Source organism: Pipistrellus kuhlii, unplaced genomic scaffold, assembly GCF_014108245.1.
Source record: "Pipistrellus kuhlii isolate mPipKuh1 unplaced genomic scaffold, mPipKuh1.p scaffold_m20_p_22, whole genome shotgun sequence".
Lineage (NCBI taxonomy): Eukaryota > Metazoa > Chordata > Mammalia > Chiroptera > Vespertilionidae > Pipistrellus > Pipistrellus kuhlii.
Genome location: NW_023425521.1, coordinates 11,948,745 through 11,970,867, shown reverse-complemented (window position 1 = coordinate 11,970,867; position 22,123 = coordinate 11,948,745). Strand labels below are relative to the sequence as shown.

The 22,123-nt window shown below is 37.1% G+C and overlaps 1 protein-coding gene across 4 annotated transcripts in view; it reads right to left on the bottom strand.

The window, feature by feature from the left end:
- Window positions 1-22,123, bottom strand: part of USP32 (ubiquitin specific peptidase 32) — a 109,865-nt gene that overhangs the window by 5,956 nt on the left and 81,786 nt on the right. For all 4 annotated transcript variants that reach the window (XM_045586405.1, XM_045586404.1, XM_036450826.2 and 1 more), the window contains 14 exons: window positions 20,546-20,700; window positions 18,222-18,303; window positions 17,268-17,342; window positions 14,221-14,359; window positions 13,852-13,957; window positions 12,266-12,439; window positions 11,512-11,686; window positions 10,922-11,073; window positions 9,291-9,402; window positions 7,588-7,799; window positions 5,284-5,468; window positions 3,575-3,661; window positions 2,599-2,719; window positions 1,230-1,421 (listed from right to left, as the gene is read on the bottom strand). In XM_045586405.1, coding sequence (XP_045442361.1) covers window positions 1,230-1,421; window positions 2,599-2,719; window positions 3,575-3,661; window positions 5,284-5,468; window positions 7,588-7,799; window positions 9,291-9,402; window positions 10,922-11,073; window positions 11,512-11,686; window positions 12,266-12,439; window positions 13,852-13,957; window positions 14,221-14,359; window positions 17,268-17,342; window positions 18,222-18,303; window positions 20,546-20,700 — 1,967 coding nt within the window. The remainder of the gene's footprint in view (window positions 1-1,229; window positions 1,422-2,598; window positions 2,720-3,574; window positions 3,662-5,283; window positions 5,469-7,587; window positions 7,800-9,290; window positions 9,403-10,921; window positions 11,074-11,511; window positions 11,687-12,265; window positions 12,440-13,851; window positions 13,958-14,220; window positions 14,360-17,267; window positions 17,343-18,221; window positions 18,304-20,545; window positions 20,701-22,123) is intronic.

The following is a 22,123-nucleotide window of genomic DNA, read 5'->3' as shown; positions in this document are numbered from 1 at the left end:
GGAGGGAGGGGGAGTGAGAGAGAGAGAAAGAAACATCAATGATGAGAATCATCAATTGGCTTCCTCCTGCATGCCCCACATTGGGGATTGAGTCCGCAACCCATGTATACTAGTATGTCCCGACTGGGAATTGAACCATGACCTCCTGGTTGACAGGTTGATGCTCAACCACTGAGCCATGCTGGTTGGACTCATTATTTTTTAAAGACCTCAAAAACAGTTCTTATAAATGCCTTTACTCCAATCCAATACATGTCCAAGATATGTTTTATGTGATAGTTATAAGAATATATATAATTGTCAAAACTCATCAAACTAGGTATTTTAAATCTATGCATTTAATTCTGTGTTAATTATAACTCAAGTAAAACAAAACAAAACAAAACAAAACAAAAAACTATCCCCTTCCTACCTGCATGTCCCTAAGCCTGCTCTGGCCTTCTTCCCTTCCCTCAGTTCTTTTCCCTATAGCTAGCTAGCCAAAATTATTAATTACTTGTACATTCTCCCCTAGTTGTTCTAGATTAATATAAATTTTATCTACACTCACAGTTTTACAGAGTAGTAGGAAGAAAACATGAATAAAAAAATTAATATAAGATCTGGTTAAAATATATCACTGCCGTACAGTTACACTTATGATATCTCCACTCTTAAGGAAAAGGCTTTCTTAAATGATTTTAAAAAACTGTCACTTCAAAGTCATCTGAAAAACAACAGGAGAGTTTCCTAATCCATGAAGGGAGAAGTCAGAAGTAAATAAAATTCAAAAGAATACATAAGCCCCATTGCACATGTGTGCTGTGGCCATGAGACCCAGCACAATAGACCCTGAGGCTCCAGGCTCAGCTGTTCTTCTACAATCCACTAACGATGAGCCTAAAGCTCTCTTTCTCCCTAGAGTCAGAAGTGCTTTCACTTTCTTTTACAGTTCAAATTCACTGGGTTGTACCACTGTTGACCCTTCTTACGCATTGTGTGGAATGGCAGTTACTGGTTTACATGACTTTTCTCCCCTTTTTAGTAGACTGCTCTTTAGGGACAAGAACTAGCAAATACCTGTAGAACAATTAATTTCTGTGTGCAACACAAAAATTTTGCACAGCAAAAGTGTCTTAAGCATTGCTGAGGGGAGGATTTTATTCTCAAAAATAACAAAAACTATTTGTTCACAACTTCTTTCCTTTTTGCCAGTCTCTTGCTCTCTCTGAGGTAGGACTGTAACGTACCAGGACTGGGGGAAGCCTCCAGAGATCCAGCTTCTTGGTTGCTAAGCAGTGGGTCTTACACTTGGAGCAGTAGTACATCTCATTTTCCCCCAGCTCCTCCTCACTGGTGAAAGCACGGAGACAGTTGTCCAGATTGATGGGCTCAGCTTGTGCTCGCCGACTCTGTTCTACACTCTCATGCTCATCGACAACCTGTAAGTGGAAGAAATAGGAAGAATAGGCGAAGAAGGTGAGTGGGGAAGGGAGCGAGCTTAAAATGGTCACCTGGCGAGGCATAACCCAGTGGTCGGCACACTCATCAGTCAACAGAGTGGCAAACCTTGGTTCTCCAGCCGCATGTGGTGTGCGAGCCAGTCTGCCGGCCGCTGCTCTCGGTGACTGACCCTCATTTTACTCTACATGAAGAAAGAGATGGCCAGCAGGGGAGGGCAGTTGGAAGGGACCAGGCCTGCAAGGGAGGGCAGTTGGGGGCAATCAAGCCTGCAGGGGAAGGCAGTTAGGGGTGACCAGGCTGGCAGAGGAGGGAAACTGGGGGTGACTGGGCCTGCAGGGAAGAACAGTTGGGGGGGGACCAGTACTGCAGGGGAGGGCAGTTAAAGGCAATCAGGCTGGCAGTGGAGTGGTTAGGGGGTGATCAGGCTGTCAGGCAGAAGCGGTTAGGGACAATCAGAAGGCAGCCAGGCAAACAGTTCAGAGCCAGCAGTCCTGGATTGTGAGAGGGATGCCTGACTGTCCAAGCAGGGGAGTTTCAGACATTCCTTGAGGGGTCCCAGATTGGAGAGGGTACAGGCTGGGCTGAGGGACACACACCCAATGCACGAATTTTGTGCACCAGGCCTCTAGTAATTAATAAACAGGCAGTGAGATATTTACTGATTGGTATGTCATGCCCAGAGAATGTAATTTCTTAATTACACTTAGAATCTTGTTACAAGATTTACTTATTAACTGTATTTTTTAACTTTAAAGGCCAGTGTGGCTCAGTTGGTTGGATCATTGTTCCATACACCAAAAGGTGGTGGGCTTAATTCCCAGTCAGGGCACATACCCAGCTTGTGGCTTTGATCCCCAGTTGAGGTGCATTCAGGAGGCAATCAATTGATGTCTCTCTCTCTCTCCTGTCCACAATCTAAACAATAAAGAATTTTTTATTTTTTTTTGTCTTTTAATAAAGCCCAATACAATTATTTCTAGAAGTGGGAAAACGGAAACATCCATGTAATCAAGTCAATATATTAAGTGCCATAGAGAATGCCAATGAATGTTTTCCTAGCTGTACTTAAATTGCATATAACAGAAATGGCATAATATAACCGGGACAAATTTTAAATATAAAAACAATCATTTTGCGATGGCACTGGGTACTCACCCTTTCCTGTGATGTTTGATAGCGGAGGTGAAGGGCTGTGGGGTCCCAATCTACAGCAATACAGGCATTTCCAATGAAAGCTTTGTCTTCCCCACAATCTATTTTACAGCCTCTGCAAAATCTAAAGGCAGAAAAAAAATATACTGAGGAAGGAATAATTATGAAGGAATACAATTTTTTTAAAATCAGAAATATTCTTCCTTTCTACAGTTCTTCTTGGGTTTACAGTTTGTCCTGGGCTTCTTACTTCAGACTAATACATGCATGAATATCCTAGCTAATAAAGAAGGAATATGCTAATTGACCATCACGTCCTCAAAGATGGCAGTGCTTATAGCCACAAGATGGCACCTGCCTCTAGAGTTCGCCAGTCTCCTCAGCCTCCCAGCTGCCCAGGGCTGGCCTGAGGCACAGGCAAGCCTCAGATGGTGGCTGCCCAGCCACCCAGGGCCACCCAAGGCTCAGGTAACCAGGGCTGGCGGAAGATTGTGCTGCTGGCAGTGGCAGCAGCAGAGGTGTGATAGGGGTGTCACCTCCCACCCCTGAGGGCTTCCAGACTGAGAATGGGGCCGAGGGACCCCCCTTCCAGTGCATGAATTTTCATGCACCAGGCCTCTAGTATGTTAATAATTATTAGTATTTCGGGGAATCCTGCTTATTACTTTTTAAGTCTTTGGCTTTTCAAAGTACTTGATAACCATTTATTAATTCATATAACTGTATGAACTCTGTAGCAAAGAAGTACTATGGGAATTGGATATTTGAGATAATGTTGATCATAAACTATGAATTTGATGAGACTAGAGAGTTTAAAATACCAGATGTCTCAAGAGTAAAACGTATACAGACTTCACAAGGAAGAGATGATGAACAATTCCCAAGTTTATTTCAACTTTTCAGTCTAAAACTGAGAAATCTTATTAAAAAGTTATATCTGGAGCTACTAAACTTTTTCTTTTGCAGAAGGTTACTTTACCTGTACCATGGGCACCAAGCACAGGAGTTCCCATCTTTTTGCACAACTCGTAGAGTGAATGGATATTGATAGCCCATACTGTCATCACTGAAACAGAACATACACCAAAGATTGTAAGAAACATTTCTGATGTGAGTAATCAACTCTTTTTCATCTTCCCATGAAATAATTCTTAGAAGGGGCATCTGTTGTCGTAGCATGCTCACATTTACAGCTCCATGCTGCTTATCCTAACCCATTAGCTGGGCCCTGTATCATCCCCACACAGGGCTCTCAAGCTGTATCCCTGCTTACAGAATTATAGACATACTAGACTGTCAGAGTCTCTGAGAGAGTCCATGTGGGAGAATAAGCTAATCAAACACCAATTATCCGTCAGCCCTAATACTATCAGAAGACTTAATTCACAGTAGGCTAAAATATTGTTAATTAGATCTTTCCATGGAAAGAACATTGACACATCACAGAAGCCTGAAAGATCATGTTTTTTGTTTTTTGTTTTTAGAAAAAGTGAAAGGGAGAGTGGAGGGGAGGGGGAGAGAAAAAAACTATTTGAGAGAGATACATTGATTGATTGCCTCCCACATTCGCCCCGCCCAGAGCCAGGGATCAAACTGCAACCCAAGTATTATAAGTGCCCTTGACCAGAAATCAAGCCCTCCACCCTTTAACCAGAGGACCAATGCTCTAACCATTAAGCAAATTGGTCAGGGATCATAATGGTTTTTAGAGACATTGACTATATATTTAGAAGTTTTCTTTAATCAGAACCCCTGATCTGGTACATGCTAGGTAACCCTTTCCCTTTGTCTTAACTACTTAAAGCTATAAACTATATAACATTAATTTTAGAGTAACATCTTTTAACTATAAGATAGCCTTCTGAGGTCTCAACTTTAAGAAAGTATGTATTGCTAAGAAGCAATGCACAGAATATACTTTATGGCTCAGTTGGCAACTGGTAGTGGCTACTGATGGTAATGAAGCCATGATAAGGACTCACTGTTACCTTGTCTTATCTAATCATCAAACGACCCCAAACCATAACTTCTTTACTTTCTTTACTCAGTTCACAAAGAGGCAGAACTCTCATTTGCACAATTATAGCAAGAAAATGATTTACAATTCAACTGAGATATAAATAAGGGACTGTAATTCCAATGATTGTTAGAAGAAATACATTTAGTAATCCAATAGAACAGTGGTAGGAGGCATGGAAAGAAAACAGAAGGTGTTTATTCTTTATTCTTATGAAATATAATATATGAAATTATTCCATATTAAAATGACATCGTAGGGAAACAATCCAACTGTTACGGCATGAGACTTTTTCAGAATTCACGTATAGATATGTACACTATTGCTCCCACTATGAATTTCAGAGGGTTGAGATGATACAAATTCCTTGGTGAATTCATACTCCATTTTTGCAGTAAAAGTCATAAATATTACCTGAAGCATTTAAAGCAGCAGAAGGGATTAGTGAATAAAAGGATTATTAGACACTAGAATGTCTAGGTGAAGAAAGGAATCTGTATAGACTCTCCTACTCACAAGATCAAACCAAATGGATGAATTATATGCCCCCTGAATGGTTCTTCAAAGAGTGTTTAAACCTACATAAAATGGGTCCTATAAGTCACACAGAATTCATATACATTCTCCTGGTGTTTGGAAACCACAGGTCTAAGCTGATCCCCTGAACTCACCAATCCTGAGCATGGTTACTAGCTTCCTGAGGTGGGAGTGGGCTGGCTAATCGAGATACTTGAATCCAAACTGAATCATATAGGTCTTTCTTCCGGGTATGCACAGTGCATGGAACAATCAGTGGCATTCCAAAGAGGCTGGGGCGATTCTTCTGAGATGACAGGAAATATAATTCTGTCCTCATCTATAAGCATAAACAAGAGAAGAGAGAATTGAGAAGAGAGGCCTCTCAATCCTCCCTTTTGTTCTTCTACAACTGCCAATAACATGCATCACTATCAATTTCAAATTAGTCACTACTATTCTTTATTAACATGAAGATAAACTTACAGTGGAATCACTGGAAGGTTGAGGTGTTACCAATTTCAGTGTGGTTATCTATCAAACTTGGATTTTCAGCATTTAATATTTTCAAACTAGTTTTCTCTGATAAACATTTTATATACACACACTGAATCACATGTAAAAACTACTAATTGTTTTGTAGCTCAAGGCTTTTAAGCAATAAAAACGCTTTCTCTAGAAAGTATGGCACTAAACGAATACTCTCTCAAAATACAATTTTCAGAAAATAAGCTGCTGACAACCAGAGACCTTTAGAGACTTATGAAACCAGTCATTTAATTTTGTAACCATTTATCCACCTTCCTAAAAGCAGCTGAATGGCTATGGTATTTTTTAATTTTTAAAATATTATATGTGACAAATTAAAAGGTAAAATTTAAAAATACTTGCTTTGAGTATGTTAAGTTGAAATTCCTTAATAAAGATACTGCACAGAATTAGCTTGAAAATGGTTGCTTAATAAAACAAAAACTTAGTATAATAGATTGTTGGGAGTTCAGGATTATTCAAAAAAGCTCCTAAGCACTGAGACATTTAATACTTTTGGTTAGCCTTTATGTAGTAGTTAGAGAAGCCAAGTCAATAATTTATAAACTTACTAAGGGTTAGCTAGTTTCCAAGTGAAAATACTTTTATTTCTGATTCTCAAGTATTTTATTTTACAATTATTCAATTAAGCTTAGCTAAATACATGATTTTAAGGCCCTATTTCATGTGTTGGTATTATTATTACTAGAGGCCTGGTGCAGGAAATTCGTGAAAGGGAAGGTGAGGATGGGGAATGTTCCTCAGCCTGGCCTGTACCCTCTCCAATCTGAAACCCTTTGGGGTTCAGAGTTCTTAATATAATCTCATAATACTTGGTAAAAAAAAAAAAAAAAAAAAAAAAAAAAAAAAAAAAAAAAGGCCCTAGCCAGTTTGGCTCAGTGGATAGAGCATCAGCCTGTGGACTAAAAGATTCCAGGTTCAATTCTGGTTAAGGGCACATGCCTGGGTTGAGGGCTAGGTCTCTGGTAGGGGATGTGCAGGAGGCAGCCGATCAATTACTCTCATCGTTGATGTTTCTATCTCTCTCTCCCTCTCCCTCTCTCTTCCTCTCTAAAAGTAATAAAAAAATATATTAAAAAAGAAAAAGATGTGGGGAAATGCATGAATCACCCAATTATTTTAGCTAATGGGACCTGTAGGAACTTTTCAAATCATAAATGTATCCTGTAATTCTGTAGGCTGTTCACTCATATAATTCTGTCTAAAATATGGTCCACAGAACATCATCCTCATAGTCAGAAACTCACTTTAGTCAAGAATTACTAATTCAAAGAATTAGCAAAAATCAAACATCTATGTAACCACGAGTCAGGTCAACAAACAGAATATAACCAATACTCCAAAAGCCTTCCTCTTGCTTCCTTTCCATCACAAATTCTTCCTTCCTTCTAAAGGAAGTTGGAAGGGGTAAGAGAATTATCCCCTAAAGCCTTTGAAGGGAGCACAGCCCTGTCGAGACCTTGATGATGGACTTCTGGCTTCCAGAACTGTGAAAGAATAAATTTGTTGTTTTAAGCCACCAAGTTTGTGGTAATTTGTCACAGCAGTCCTAGGAAACAACTTAGCTTGCCCAATAACATTTTTGGTGCCCTTCCATCCACAAGCAAACAAATAAACAAAACTTTTTCCAAAGACATCCATACTTATATGGTAGAGGAGATGTACTTACCTATATGAATGTACCTATAAGAGACACACTTTTAAAAGAAAATAGTATGTACTACTACTATTCTGTTGCTGCTTAAAGATGAATGAGAAATGGCATTTCATACACAGGCTATGATCCCTTACAATAGCATACATAATACACTGAAAGTGTACAAAAAGAAAATGTTGCAAAGATAGAAAAATGGATGTCTCACAAATGACACTGGCAAGACCAGCAGTCACTTGCCTAACATCAAACTAACCATTTTTCGGTGGACTGCAATGATGTAACCTGTAAAGGGATTGTCAGGAAAAGATGGCATATGACCATTCACCATTCCATTTGTTAAGATCTTCTCAGTTCCACATGGCACAACAGTGTTTGGCATTCCATTGGGGATGAATATTGGTCGGGACAGGTCCCCATTGGTGGTTAAGGTTAACATTCCATTTGTGGATGGGGAAGAGGAGATATCTACAAATTCAAAGATAAATACAGCACCATAAACTTATGGTACTTACTATTTTTTCTCTCTCAAATATTGTGAGGATCTAAACTACTGATAGTAGTCTCTTTTAACCAAGGACAAGAAGAAATTATAGTTCACATAACAATTCTAGATTGATCAGAAGATTTTAATTTCTGATTTTACTTCTATAACTCACTCTTAAGACTAAATAGCAAAGAAAGATTAACTTCTGGGAATTCTGTAGGCTCTAAGTCGAATTTTTGCAGAAACCTTTACTAGCACCATGTTGTGGCACCCAAAAAGTTCTACCACTTGTTTTCTTTTTCCTTTCCTCTAAAAATTAATTTCTCCTTTCCTCTAAAAATGTTCTGTCAAGTGTGACAGTCTCTAGCCAGAGACTAGAATCTTTTCCTTTTAATTATTTTATTTTTTAAAAAAATTTATTTTTTAGAGCAATCTTAGATTCATAGCAAAATAAATAAGGTAAAGAAATCTCCCACATATCCCTTGCCCCTACACAAGCATAGCTTCCCCCATAACAACTCTTTTTCCAGAGTGGTACATTTGTTATAAAAGATATTGCTTTTTAAATTAAAATGAAGTACATTTCCTCAGTCTCATAAGTCACATTTCAAGGGCTCAACAGTCCATGTGACTAATGTATACTGCATTGAATTGTCAAGATTACAGAAAATTTCCATCACTGCAGAGAGTTCTATTGGCCAGTGACGATCTCAATTAAAAAGCATTATTAGCCGAAACTGGTTTGGCTCAGTGGTAGAGCGTCGGTCTGCGGACTAAAGGGTCCAAGGTTCGGATTCCGGTCAAGGGCATGTACATTGGTTGCGGGCACATCCCCAGTAGGGTGTGTGCAAGAGGCAGCTGGTCGATGTTTCTCTCTCATCGACGTTTCTATATCTCTATCTCTTTCCCTTCCTCTCTGTAAAAAAATCAATAAAATATGTTAAATAAAAAAAAGCATTATTAAATCATCTACCAATCAGTCTTATCTATTTAGTGCCAATCAGAGAAGTACTTCATAATTGCAAAATGGACCTAATTATCAACAGTATAAAAAAGAATAAACCGTATCAATGGCCAAAAGATTCATTAGATGACCATATTAAATCATATGCAAATATTTGATAAGTAAACTCCTTTTTAGTCATATTGATTATCATGTTTTCTGATAGTATACTCTTCTCACACCAGCTATTGCCATGTTAGTATTAGGTAAAAGAGCAAAAAGAGATCTGAATTCCAGTGGTAAATTAACTCATAACTAATCTACTTAACTTAGTTACTTAGGTTCTCTGAATTCTAGGTTTCTCATCTAAAAATGAAGAATTTGAGCCAAATCACCACAAAAGTTTACTTCAGCCTCCAATATTCCTTTGCTCTAATATCCTCAGCCCAAACAAATATAAGAAGGATGATAACTATTAGCCCAGAATTTAAAGCTGAAATCAGGGAAAGAAGCTCTAGTTCTACCATACCTGTCAGTATTGGACTAGAAGCTGAAACTGGAGATCCAGGGATGGGAATTTCAAATGCACACAAAGATCCACTCACTGAGAGTCGTACTTTTTGGTTGTCCTGAGGGAAATTCTATAGAAAAAGAGACAAGGTGAGAGATGTTTCAGATAAGATGGAAAATGAACTCTGTGATATATTTGAAGCGAATGTCTTAGATGTTTTTATCACTAAATAAACAAGATGAATGAACAATATTTCTCAAATCACTAAAAGATGAAAGCTTGATAAGTTAACTGCACTGACAAAACCATTATCTATCCCTTTCCACATAAAAAAAATATGTTGTGTATAACTGGTTTTTAAGTTTTGTCCTTCAATTCAGGCATCTAAACCCAATACTCTCAGAGAGATCTCACTTTTGGATTATATATGAACAAAATGTCAATAAGGTGGGGGAGTTTGTTCAGAAACCCCAAAGATAAATATAAATAATACCAATGGTACGAGCTCAATTTAGGATTGGCAATATATTTATTAAATTGCTTGTTTCTCCAGCTGGTATTCTGGAGGAAGTGATTTGTGTCCATTTATTTTTACTCTTTGAATTCTTAGTGTTTTAAAGGCCAACTATACACTGTGACTGGTAGGTTAACTTGCTGCTGAGGTCTGGCTGAGGGAGATGGACCGGACACACCATGGAGCCCTCCCACCCTGGAGCCCTCCTGTGGTCCCTCCCCAGCTGGCCAACTTTCTGCATCTCTCCCAGTCTCTCCCCAGTCTGATCGTGCACAGGTGGGGTCTCTTGGCCTGGCCTGAGCCCTCTTGCAATCTGTGACCCCTTGGGGAATGTTAGAGAGCTGGTTTCAGCCTGATCCTCCAAGCCAGGCTGAGGGACCCCACTGGTTCACAAATTCGTGCACTGGGCCTCTAGTTAATAAATAAATACTAAAAACACACATTCATAAATACATAAAATACTTTAACCTAGAATAATTCTGATGACAATGGTAATACAGAATAGCAGCCAAGCATAGCAGCAGCAGTCACTGGAGGACATCTACTGTAGTAACACAGCTAGGTTACTCTATGTAGGCAGCCTTGGTTTACATAATTCCCTTCTTTTAAAAATACCAACATGGCACTAATTGGTTTGGCTCAGTGGATAGAGCGTCAGCCTGAGGACTAAAGGGTCCCAGGTTTGGTTCCAGTCAAGGGAATGTACCTTGGTTGCAGGCACATACCCAGTAGGGAGTGTACAGGAAGCAGCTGATCAATGTTTCTCTCTCATCGATGTTTCTAACTATCTATCTTCCTTCCTCTCTGTAAAAAATCAATAAACTATATATATTTAAAAATATCACCATGATTATTAATCCTTTATTTGGCAGACAATTCTTTTAAATTTCTGGGATGGAAAAAAAAAAAATTTTTTTCTGGGGGGGAAATTTTTATGTTTATTTAAGCCAAACTGACAAAATATGTTGGGGAGCAAGATCTCAAATGTTCTAGAGAATGGTATGGAAGACTTGACAATTTTTTTGTTCAGTTGTTGCATTTTAATATCTTGCTCAGTCACTTAACATCATAATTAATGGAGAAAATTTTTGAAGGACAGAATCAAGGGTTTCCTACAAAGAATAGGTAATATTACCTTTATGTTGGAACCATGTACTTCTGCAAGAAGGATTTGTTCTGATTTAAGTCCACAGAGATCACTCAGCTGTTTTTTTAAACCTGTGTACTTTTCATCCATATTCAGTCTTAGTCCATAACGTACAGGGGTAGTACCATCCAACTTAATAACTAGTAATGAGAAAAGATCTATTATCAATAAAATGTGTGTGTGTCTATGACTTGAAAATGACAAACATTTCAATCTAGAATTTTTATTTTACAATATATGCAAACACTACAATAGATGATACATAGGGATTATATTAAAATAGTTTTATTTTTTTGAATGTTCATTTGATATGGAAATGTGAGTGGCTTTGCAAGATTTTAAAGAGAGTTTCTAGCATATCTAAAACTAACAGAGGAGTCACCAGGTACAAAAACGGACCCATGTTCCAAGTCTTACAAACCTTAAATCATGTCTGAAATTAAGATTGCTGTATTATAACAGGCTATCATTTTTATGAGAATGCATTATAAACAAATTACCATACTTACAAATACAGGCTGCTTGAATAAGGTAAAAGACAATGGAGTTAAATATTTTTTCAGAATTTTATAACCTACCTGTTATTTCTAAGTGCATATAACTGTCCATTGGTAGCGGCAAAGACAAAAAATTGAATGGGTCAAATCGGACACTTATATGACCACATGTCTTGCATTTGACTTGGGACCTTAACTGCCCATGAAACAAATCTACAACAATTGATCTATTCCTTCTCAGATGGTTTTCCCAGGCCTATCAAGAAAAAAGATTAGAGAAATTTTTTTTTGGAAAATTCAGAAGAATAGTATTTCTACACAAATTCAAAGAAACTAGTTAAATGAGATTTAAATGTTAAGAATATAATCCTTCACAGTCATTAAAAATATAAAAACCTTCTGCCTACAAACATAATTCAGATATAAAATTAAAAAATGTGATTCTTTCTGTTCAACCTATAAAATATTAAATTCAGATGGAAAATCCTATTATTTTCTTTGTTCTTATCATGGTAACGATGATGAGTTCTTTGTCCATTAAAAAGGAAATAAAATGTGCCTATTGGTCACTGTACACATTACTTTAGCAATTATGGAAATTCTTAAAGTTACTGAATAAACATCCTCTCCCAAAAGTGTATAATGTAAAAAGGCAACATTTTTCTATTTTCATTTAAGGCTGCTTTGTTTTGGCATTACTGCATAAAAACAAAGAAGAGAAATAAAAATTCCTTTACTTTCCTTTTACTGATCACAGAATTTAAGTTGTGCAACATACATTTGTGGCCAGAACATTTAACCTATTTCTTACATTAGAAACTCAAAACTGACAAACCTCTGCAGCCACTTCCCAGTCTGGCCGGCCATTGCTGTCCTTCAGTTCTACATATGGTTTCTCATGGACTCGGTTGAGATCTTCATGAAGACCATCCAAGAGAAAAGCCAGAAGTTCTTGGGAGTCTTGTTGCTGGAACCCATTAAACCTGGGAGCATATTTTGCTATGGTCCACTATAAGAAAGAGTTGTAAGTAAACAAATTATTTGCTACCCCGTAATATTTGGAATGAACATGCCTCATAATTCAACCAGACGCATTATAAGAAGGTAAATATAGTATGGTATTTAGTCTGTCTCTATTTCAGCAAATATATTTTGGATAATCATGAAAGCTTTCTAATCTTAATCTCAAATGACCAAAAGAAAAAAACGTATTTTGGCCAACACTATATCCCAATTCAGCATCATAAAAGCAAACAGTTCTTTAGATACTCAGATGTTATTTAAAACAGGTAAGGCAAAAATATTAAAATAGCATTCGTTCACATTAAAAGTTCCTATTATAATGTTTTCTTTTACAGTTAATTTTTCAGGTTTTGTTGCATCTTAACTGTTATTATTAGAGGCAGAACAGACTCATGTTTAACTGTGAGAACTTACAAACTAATTTGCAACCTTGGGCAAGATATTTAGCTGCTCTGAGCCTTAATTTCTTAGCCATAAAATGGGGATAATGATATCACTGTTGTATTATAGGGCCATATAGAAAATTAAATGAGTTACTATACATAAATAATGAGAACAGTGCCTGGTAAGTGGTAGTCAAATTTTTAGCTATTATATTATTCATTTTTAACCTAAAAACATTTTGCCTTGTTTTAAAATAGAGGTAAAAACAATCCTAGCCTTTGCTGGTTTGGCTCAGTGAATAGAGCATTGGCCTGTGAACTGAAAGGACCCAGGTTCGATTCCAGTCAAGGGCACATGCCCAGGGTTATGGGCTCGATCCCTAGTGGGGGACTTGCAGGAAGCAACTGATCCATGATTCTCTCTCATCATGAATGTTTCCATCTCTTTCTCCCTCTCTAAAATCAATAAAAAAATTATATTTAAAAAAAACACACAAAACAATCCTAACTTTACTAAAAGTTACTAAAAGTGAAATTAATATAAAAATCTACCCATTAATATTCTTTCTTTCTGCTACTTTAAAAAATTCTACAGCTAGAACTTATTATCACAATAATATTAAAGATGCATTGAGTATCATTAATTAGACTTGGGTCTATTTTACAGTTAGAATATTTCTAATAGTGATAAATTAACAAAGAAAGGTTTACTATGTGTGTGTATATTTATATGCGCAAGATATTTGATGAATTGGTAAAAGAAACAACATATCAAATTTAGATTGTGCCTTTGATCTCTCCCACCTACTCACTACATCTATAGTTGTATTTTATTTTTTTCTAAAGCTGTATTTTGCATATATTTAAACAAGTAAAAGCATATGACATCCAGTATATACCATGTGAAGCATCCAAAAACATGAATTATGCTAAACATACAAAATATGTAAAGAAAAATAATTACATAAACAATTATTTAGGAGTTAAAAACATGTATATTATTTTAACTGCTTACCCGAAGCTTTAATGGGGCGACATTCTTCTGAGTTCCACTCCAAAGTTCCTGTACTAAATCCCCATAGCATTTAGCCATATGCCCCTTCATACCAATGGGATTTGTCCTAGAAGTTTTGAAAGGAAAATTTGTTGCCAAAGATTCTAATCAATAACAATCATATGGGAATAAAAATACCTAGTTATCTGTTTTTTTCACATCAAAACATCTTTTTAAAATAAGAGACTTATCTCCTGGCCCTTAATTAATACTAAATAGAGAAAATAAGGTAAGACTTTTCTTTACCATGATAAAGAGGAAATTCAAGTGATACTGAGTTCGTATCATAGTTGTAAACAGTTAAGAGGCCAATAACTCAAGAAAGATTACCTGTTCAGTTCATAAAGATGTCTCCCTGAGATAAAATACTGTGTCAGTGGCTGTGTGTTACTAACACACTGGATGCTTGAATTCATGAAGCATGTGTTTCCCAGGTTACTCAGACCTGTGGCTCCCTTTTCTGTGGGAACTGGAGGAACAAACAATATGAGAAATGAAGTCCAATTGTGGTAAAATGTCATAGACCAAACAGTAACTTATATTGAATACAAATTTTTGTAACTTTTTAAATCAGCTAAATGAAGCTAACATATTTTTAAAAAAATATATTTTATTGATTTTTCAAGAGAGGAAGAGAGAGGGATAGAGAGTTAAAAACATCGATGAGAGAGAATCATCGATCAGCTGCCTCTTGCACCCCCCCCACTGGAGATATGCCCGCAACCAAGGTACATGCCCTTGCCTGGAATCGAACCTGGGACCTTTCAGTCCTCAGGCCGACGCTCTATCCACTGAGCCAAACCGGTCCCGGCAAATGAAGCTAACATTTCTCTATTTAATCTTGCAATGCTGAACTAGAGGAGTGTCACTGGCAATCCTGATAATCCAATGCTCATTTGTAATCTAGAAGTAGCAGTGATTCTCCATAATTGTTATTGGTGTTTTTCTTTTAAATTCAAACAATTCTCTCCTAGTATTCTCTCTTTCTCTCTCTTTTTTATATTTAATTTATCCTTTTGTTGAAAGTATTATAGATGTCCCCTCCCCCTTCTTTGGCCTCCTCCACCCCCTAGTATTATATCTTTAAAATATATATAAATTAGCCCAGCCCAGTGATTTAGCATCAACTTATGAACCAGGAAATCCTGGGTTGTGGACTTGATCCCCGTGTGGGGCGTGCAGGAGATAGTCGATTGATGATTCTCTCTCACCACTGATGTTTCTATCTCTATCTCTTTCTCCCTCTCCCTTCCTCTCTGAAATCAATAAAAATATTTACATATATATGTAAACACACACACACACACACACACACACACACATATAAATTAGATCTTTCTTAGGTTATCTGTGAAAATGAACTGTGGACCTATGAGGGCTGTATCCTTTGCTTTGCATTTTTTTATGGAAGTGTTTTGCTCCCCCCTTTTAGGTCATAAAAGGCTTATTGGTTGAGTTGCTACAAATCCTACCATTACTGGCCAAACAGTGCATGTCTTGAATTGAAAAAAAATTTTGGATTGGAAAAAATACTGGTATTAAAAATACTGGCCCTTAAGACAACCTTAATAAGATGGAAAGGCAGAAGGAAAAGTTAGAGAGTTCCATCTATCTATCTATCTATCTATCTATCTATCTATCTATCTATCAAAGCCTAAGTGACCAAATGACTGAACCATTGGTCACTATGAGGTGCACTGACCACCAGGGGACAGATGCTCAATGCACAGGATTGGGCTCCCTCCTGTCTGGATTGTGCCAGCAGGGATCTGGCTCCCTCCTGTCTGGATCGGGCCTGAGGAGATCAGGCTGAAACTCTCTATCTGATCCCACTATCACTATCCCCTGAGGAGCCCCGGATTGTGAGGGTACAGGCCAGGCCAGATTCGTGCACGGGGCCTAGTTTAAATATAAGGAAACTTATTCATCTTAGAGTAGTTTCGAAAATTATATCTTTGCAAGTGGTAGTAATACATTTACATTTTTCTCCCTGCCTTATCCCTCCAGAATTTGGAAACTCTTAGTGACCACTTGCACCATGATTAAGAAGGCCCTCTCCTTCTTTACCAGGTTCATCCTGACTGTGACTTTCCCTGCATCATTCCCACGCAATATCGATGACCTAGACCACATGTGTCAAACACAAGGCCCGCGGGCCAAATCCGTCCCGCCAGGCCTTGCAATGTGGCCTGCACCGCGCTGTCATCACTGCACTCCGCTGCGTTTCCATCACAATGACAGTTTATGACTGTTCAGTAAACCATTCGGCCCGCGATTTAGGCTGGATTTTAGATTTTGGCCCCTTCTCTGATTGAGTTAGACACCCCTAACCTAGACATTAATATGGACCAAGACTTGCCAAAACCAGTTTGGCTCAGTGGTAGAGTGTCGGTCTGAGGACTGAAAGGTCCCAGGTTCGATTCCGGTCAAGGGCATGTATGTTGGTTGTGGGCACATCCCCGGTAGTGGGTGTGCAAGAGGCAGCTGGTCGATGTTTCTCTCTCATCAATGTTTCTAGCTCTCTATCTCTCTCCCTTCCTCTCTGTGAAAAATAAAAAAATATATATTTAAAAAAATATATATATATGGACCAAGACTCAACCTTTGATGTGTATTTGGATAGCACCTTGGATTTTAATTTCTTTACTGATATGAAATACCAGTAAATAAATAAATAAATAAATAAATAAATATATATATATATATATTTCACAGAGGAAGGGAGAGGGAGAGAAATATCAATGATGAGAGAGAATCATTGATTGGCTGCCTCCTGTAGCATATGCCCTTGACCAGAATCAAACCTGGAACCCTTCAGTCCTCAGGCTGATGCTCAATCCACTGAGCCAAACCAAAGAGGGCACAACACCAGCTTTTAAAAGAAGTCAGTGAGGTCATGGCAAGTGTCACTGGTGATTATTCAGAAGAGCCCCTGACTGGAACACCAGATGAGTTCAGCTCCTCCATGGGAAAGGAATGAATTCATCTCAGTGCTTGTTTTAAAGGAAACAAATGTTCTGCTAGCAGTGTCTACCACTATGCTACTTACTACTTTCAAAACTAGTGAAACATAGCATATATTTCTCAGCCTAAGAGAAAAAGCAAGGCATTGATCCTAGGCTGAGTGGAGAAAAGTTGACATAATTTGGGGGAGGGACATATCCTATTTAGAATGAGCTCAATAAATGTTCATTTATATTGAAAAATATACAGATATAAATTATATAATTGGAAGGTTAGAAAGAAATTCGGTATATTAGGAAAAAGAAAAATAAGAACTAGAAAGTCAAAAGTTGTTAACACTTCAATTGTTGAGAGAGGGGGTAAAATCTATTTAATAAGATACTCTATTTGAAAATAATATACTGGAGACTTACCCTTGTGTCTGTCTATTTTACTACTGTTTGCTATAAAGGACATTTCCTCAGGCCAACTCATATCTTTGTTTCGAACTAGAAAAACAGATAGAAATGTGTTAATTTCTTATCCATTGAAATCACACCTCAACTATTGTACTTCTGTTTAAAAAAATGTTATTTTTAAATCAGAAACTATAAAAAAAGTTATTTTTAGTATTTGATTCTGAAATCATTCTGATTCTTTATATGGGGAACTTTATAGTCAGTTGGTTAGAATTAATTAGTAAGCTATTCCCTCAATTACCTACCTGAAGTAAAATTATACTCAACCATTTAGAGAAGTATTTAAAGCTCTTAAAGTTAATACATTAGAACTATTACAGTTCTTTCTTAAATAGTGACAACTATGAGAATAGCATATTCATTTTAATACAAATGATGTGTTCGTTTTCAATGATGTGTATAAATCTACGTGTGAATATACAAGGAAGCTCTGTTGGTAAGAGACAGTGTTGATGACTAATGAAAGTCTATGCCACTAACTATGCAAGAAAATTAGTCTCCTTATTTACCCTCAAAGAAGCATGTTGAAAATTTAAGATACTTTGTAAATTTATAACTAAATATCCATTTCCACCTTTTGCCAGACAATTAATGTAGGCATATTTTTCTTTTAAAGTAATCTAAATAGTATGTAGGATTATATAAGGGTTGAATGGGTATTCTTTACTATAAAGCAGGTCACCAACCTTTCGGACCTCATGGACCATCAGTGGTCCGCAGACCGCCAGTTGGTGAACGCTGCTATAAAGAATATAATAATCAAACAGAAAGAATTAAAAAAAAAAAAAGAAAAGAATGACCAAATAAAAGTTAGAAAAATTATAAAATGGTTTATTAGTGAGTAACTAAATCTTCAAATTTTCCCCCTAAAAAAATCTAATACACGAATATAATGCTTCCTTCTTGTACCTTCAATTACCAGGTGCTGTTCATCTTGAATTTTCAAATATTCTAATCTATGATCTTCATCATCCAGGAGAGTAAGGTAATTCTGTGTATGGAACAGAAAATGTTTCTGTTAATTTAAAAAACTTATAACAAATCCTATATAATAAAAGGCTAATAAGCAAATCAATTGGCTGCTATAATGCACACTGACCACCAGGGGGCAGATGCTCACCACAAGAGCTGCTCCTGGTGGACAGTGTGCTCAGCCAGAAGCCAGGCTCATGCTCCCACCTCTGTGACAGTGCTAACAAATATCTACATGTATGCATACAGTCAGATATCTCTATAGAGGGTGAAGGCTGGGCTGAGGGATCCATTTTTATTATGGAAATAAAAATGAATAACAATTAAAAATGCTCAATAAATGTTCAGTTTGGCTCAGTGGATAGATCGTTGGCCTGTAGACTAAAAGGTCCCGGGTTCAATTCTGGTCAAGGGCATGTACCTTGGTTGTGGGCACAAGAGGGGGGTGTGCAGGAGGCAGCTGATCGATGTTTCTCTCTCATTGATGTTTCTAACTATCCCTCTCTGTAAAAAATCAATAAAATATATTTTAAAATAAATAAAAATAAATAAAAATGCCCTTGTAGTCACATAACTTACGTGACAGATATTAGGCATTCTATAGTTGTTCAGAAATGCTTATAATATAGCTGGTATAATGAGGGAAAACCAATGTATACTTCATAAAATGTACTTTTTATCTTTAGAACAAGATTATATAGAATTTTTGGGGGGGACCAGAAGACCCATCACAGATCAAACCTAGTGTGAAATTCAGTAAACGTGCCTGTAACAAAGATGGAAATTGATCACTTACTGGGAACTAAAAATGTGAAACCAAATGTCATATACATTTTTGTTTATGCTTACCCTTTCTAAAATGTTTGCACAATTAATTCATTTAATTCTTACAACTTCCTTAAGGGAGATACTATTATTTCCTCCATTTACTCATGAGAAAACAGAGATAGATTTAAGTGATTTTCCCTTGGTTATATAAACTAGCAAGTTATATAACAAGCTTAATCCCTGGCAGTTTGGCTCCAGGAGTCCATGCTCTTAAACTATTATACTATACTGCCTCTCAATGGTGACCAAAGTAGGATGTAAAAAAGAAGGAACTATGGAATAGAGAATTGGTTAAAACTATTTGTAATCCAATATTTCATATAATAATCTGAAAACACAATGCATATTAAGCAATTAACAGCACTGCCTCTGAGAATGAAAAAGAGGGACCAGAGAATGATAAGGAAGAATATTAGCTATATTATTTTGTATTGTTTGCATTTTTTGAACATGAAAATGTTACTTCAAAACAAATAGAAAACAAACTTATAATTTGGAGAAAATAAACTCTATGTATTAGAATAGTTGAAAAAATATATTTTGTTATTTTATAACAATAATCCTTATAAGATGGTACTGTCCATGATGATAAGTGGTATTATGGATTTCAGGTAACAAATATCTACATGTAAGCATATAGTAATTTAAAAGATGAAGTTTTTGCCCTAGCCGGTTTGCCTAGTAGTCAGCAAACTCGTTAGTCAACAGAGCCAAATATCAATAGTACAAAGATTGAAATTTCTTTTGAGAGCCAAATTTTTAAAATTTAAACTTCTAATGTCACTTCTTCAAAATAGACTCACCCAGGCAGTGGTATTTTGTAAAAGAGCCACATTCTGCCGACCACGGGCCTAAGTGAATAGAGCATCAGCCTGTGGACTGAAGAGTCCAGGTTTGATTCTGGTCAAGGGCATGTGCCCAGGTTACAGGCTTAATCACCAGTAGGGGGCATGAGAGGTCAACGATTCTCTCTCATCATTGATGTTTCTATCTCTCCCTCTTCCTTCTTCTCTAAAATCAATAAAAATATATTTAAAAAATAAAAGTATAAAATAAGCCAAAACCGGTTTGGCTCAGTGGTAGAGCGTCAGTCTGCGGACTGAAGGGTCCCAGGTTCGATTCCGGTCAAGGGCATGTACATTGGTTGCGGGCACATTCCCAGTGGGGGGTGTGCAAAAGGCAGCTGGTCGATGTTTCTCTCTCATCGACATTTCTAGCTCTCTATCTCTCTCTCTTCCTCTCTGTAAAATATCAATAAAATATATTTAAAATATATATATATATATAAAAAAAATAAAAGATGAAGTTTTCACTGAGATCCTTGGAACAGTTTTCAGCATAATTACTGTAGACAAGATCCTATGCTCACGAAATATGGATTTAACACCTGATGGCTGCATGGAGATGCCTTCCTGACTCTGAGCGCCTCTTACCTCACTGTTGTAGAGCCACAGGCGCATGTCTTCCTCTTTGATGCGCAGCCTCTGAGACAGATACTCATGAATTTCCTTGATGGTCTGCATTCTACTAAAACAGCCTGTATAGGCTAAGACCCGCTTTAATGGTGCATTTGGAGAAGGAACGTTTCCTATAGTCATAGTAATCACAATAAGGAAAAGATAGATGTTAAAAAGTAAAAACATAAAAGCACCCCTTTAGCAATGGAGACCACAGTATTTTAGAAAATAATGATGAAAAATGAGAATTAGAGGTTAATAATTTTATAAATTGAGAAGCTTTAAGATGAAGACAGGAGACCCAAGTATCTTAGAGTCCAAAGCCTTAACTTTGAAAGAAGACAACAAAAATCACCAAGACCCAAATAATTGGCAGTTCTCAGATCGCAGAAGAGTGGCAAATATAAACAAACTATAGTCCCTCAGCTGGGTCACACTCAATAGTAAAAGAAAAATTCAGCATACAAGTGGAGAACGTAAATTGGGACTAGATTTGAATTTCACAGATACATAATTGGCTTCACGTGATGCACTTTCTTCAAACATACTCTTTGAATTATTAACTCCTTCATTCTCTGTCATTAAGTGCCCCAAATACCTGGCACACTGGTACAATTACATGATTTTACTTGAAATTCTAAGTAGGCATAGATTCTATGTGACCAAACGCAGCTTCAAGAAGTTTCCTAGGACCAAAAAAAATGCCCTATTAAAAGGCCTAAGAGAGTAAAAATCATATGACCTGCCAGCCAAATAAGATGGCAGTAGACATGACCTTGAATTTCTGAAAGACATGAAACAGAAAGAGGGGCGTTAAGGGGGAAGAGTGAAGAGTGAAGGAAGAATATGTCAAAGTCTTACCATATACTTCAAAGAAGGGAGATAAATGATAAGAAATTATTGGTTAAACTAGTAATAATTAATGTCGTTTTTAAACATTCGTTTAAAATCTTGCTTGGCGTTGACTTGTATTGACATAACCTTCAAACACGTGGTATCTACAGAACGTGTGAAATGCAATTAACAAGTTTTGCTTGAAAAAGTTTGTGTTTGGTTTGGTTTTTGTTGCAAAACTAGGGCTAAGAAGATGGCGGATGAAGAGTATATTCGGCACTGCATGCTTTACGAGTTCCAATTAGGAAGAAAAGCAAGTGAGGCTGCAAAAAACATCTGTAGTGCTCTTGGTCAAGATGCAGTTAGCGCCAGAAAATGCCAGCGTTGGTTTGAGAAATTTCGCGAGGGAAATTTTTCGTTAGATGACAAGAGTGGTCGAGGCCGTGTGTCCAATTTTGATCAAGAAGCTCTTCAAGCTCTTTTGGGGCAAAATCCTCAAATTACCCAACAAGAGCTTGCGACAACTTTAAATTGTTCACAAAAAACAATTTCCAATCAATTGCGTGCACTTGGCAAAGTCCAAAAGTTTGGAAAATGGGTTCCTCATGAGTTGACCGACAACAACCGTAATCAAAGAGTCACAATTTGCAGTTCGCTCCTCTCTCGTCAAAACCGTTTGCCCTTTTTAGAGCAAATTGTTACCGGAGATGAACAATGGGT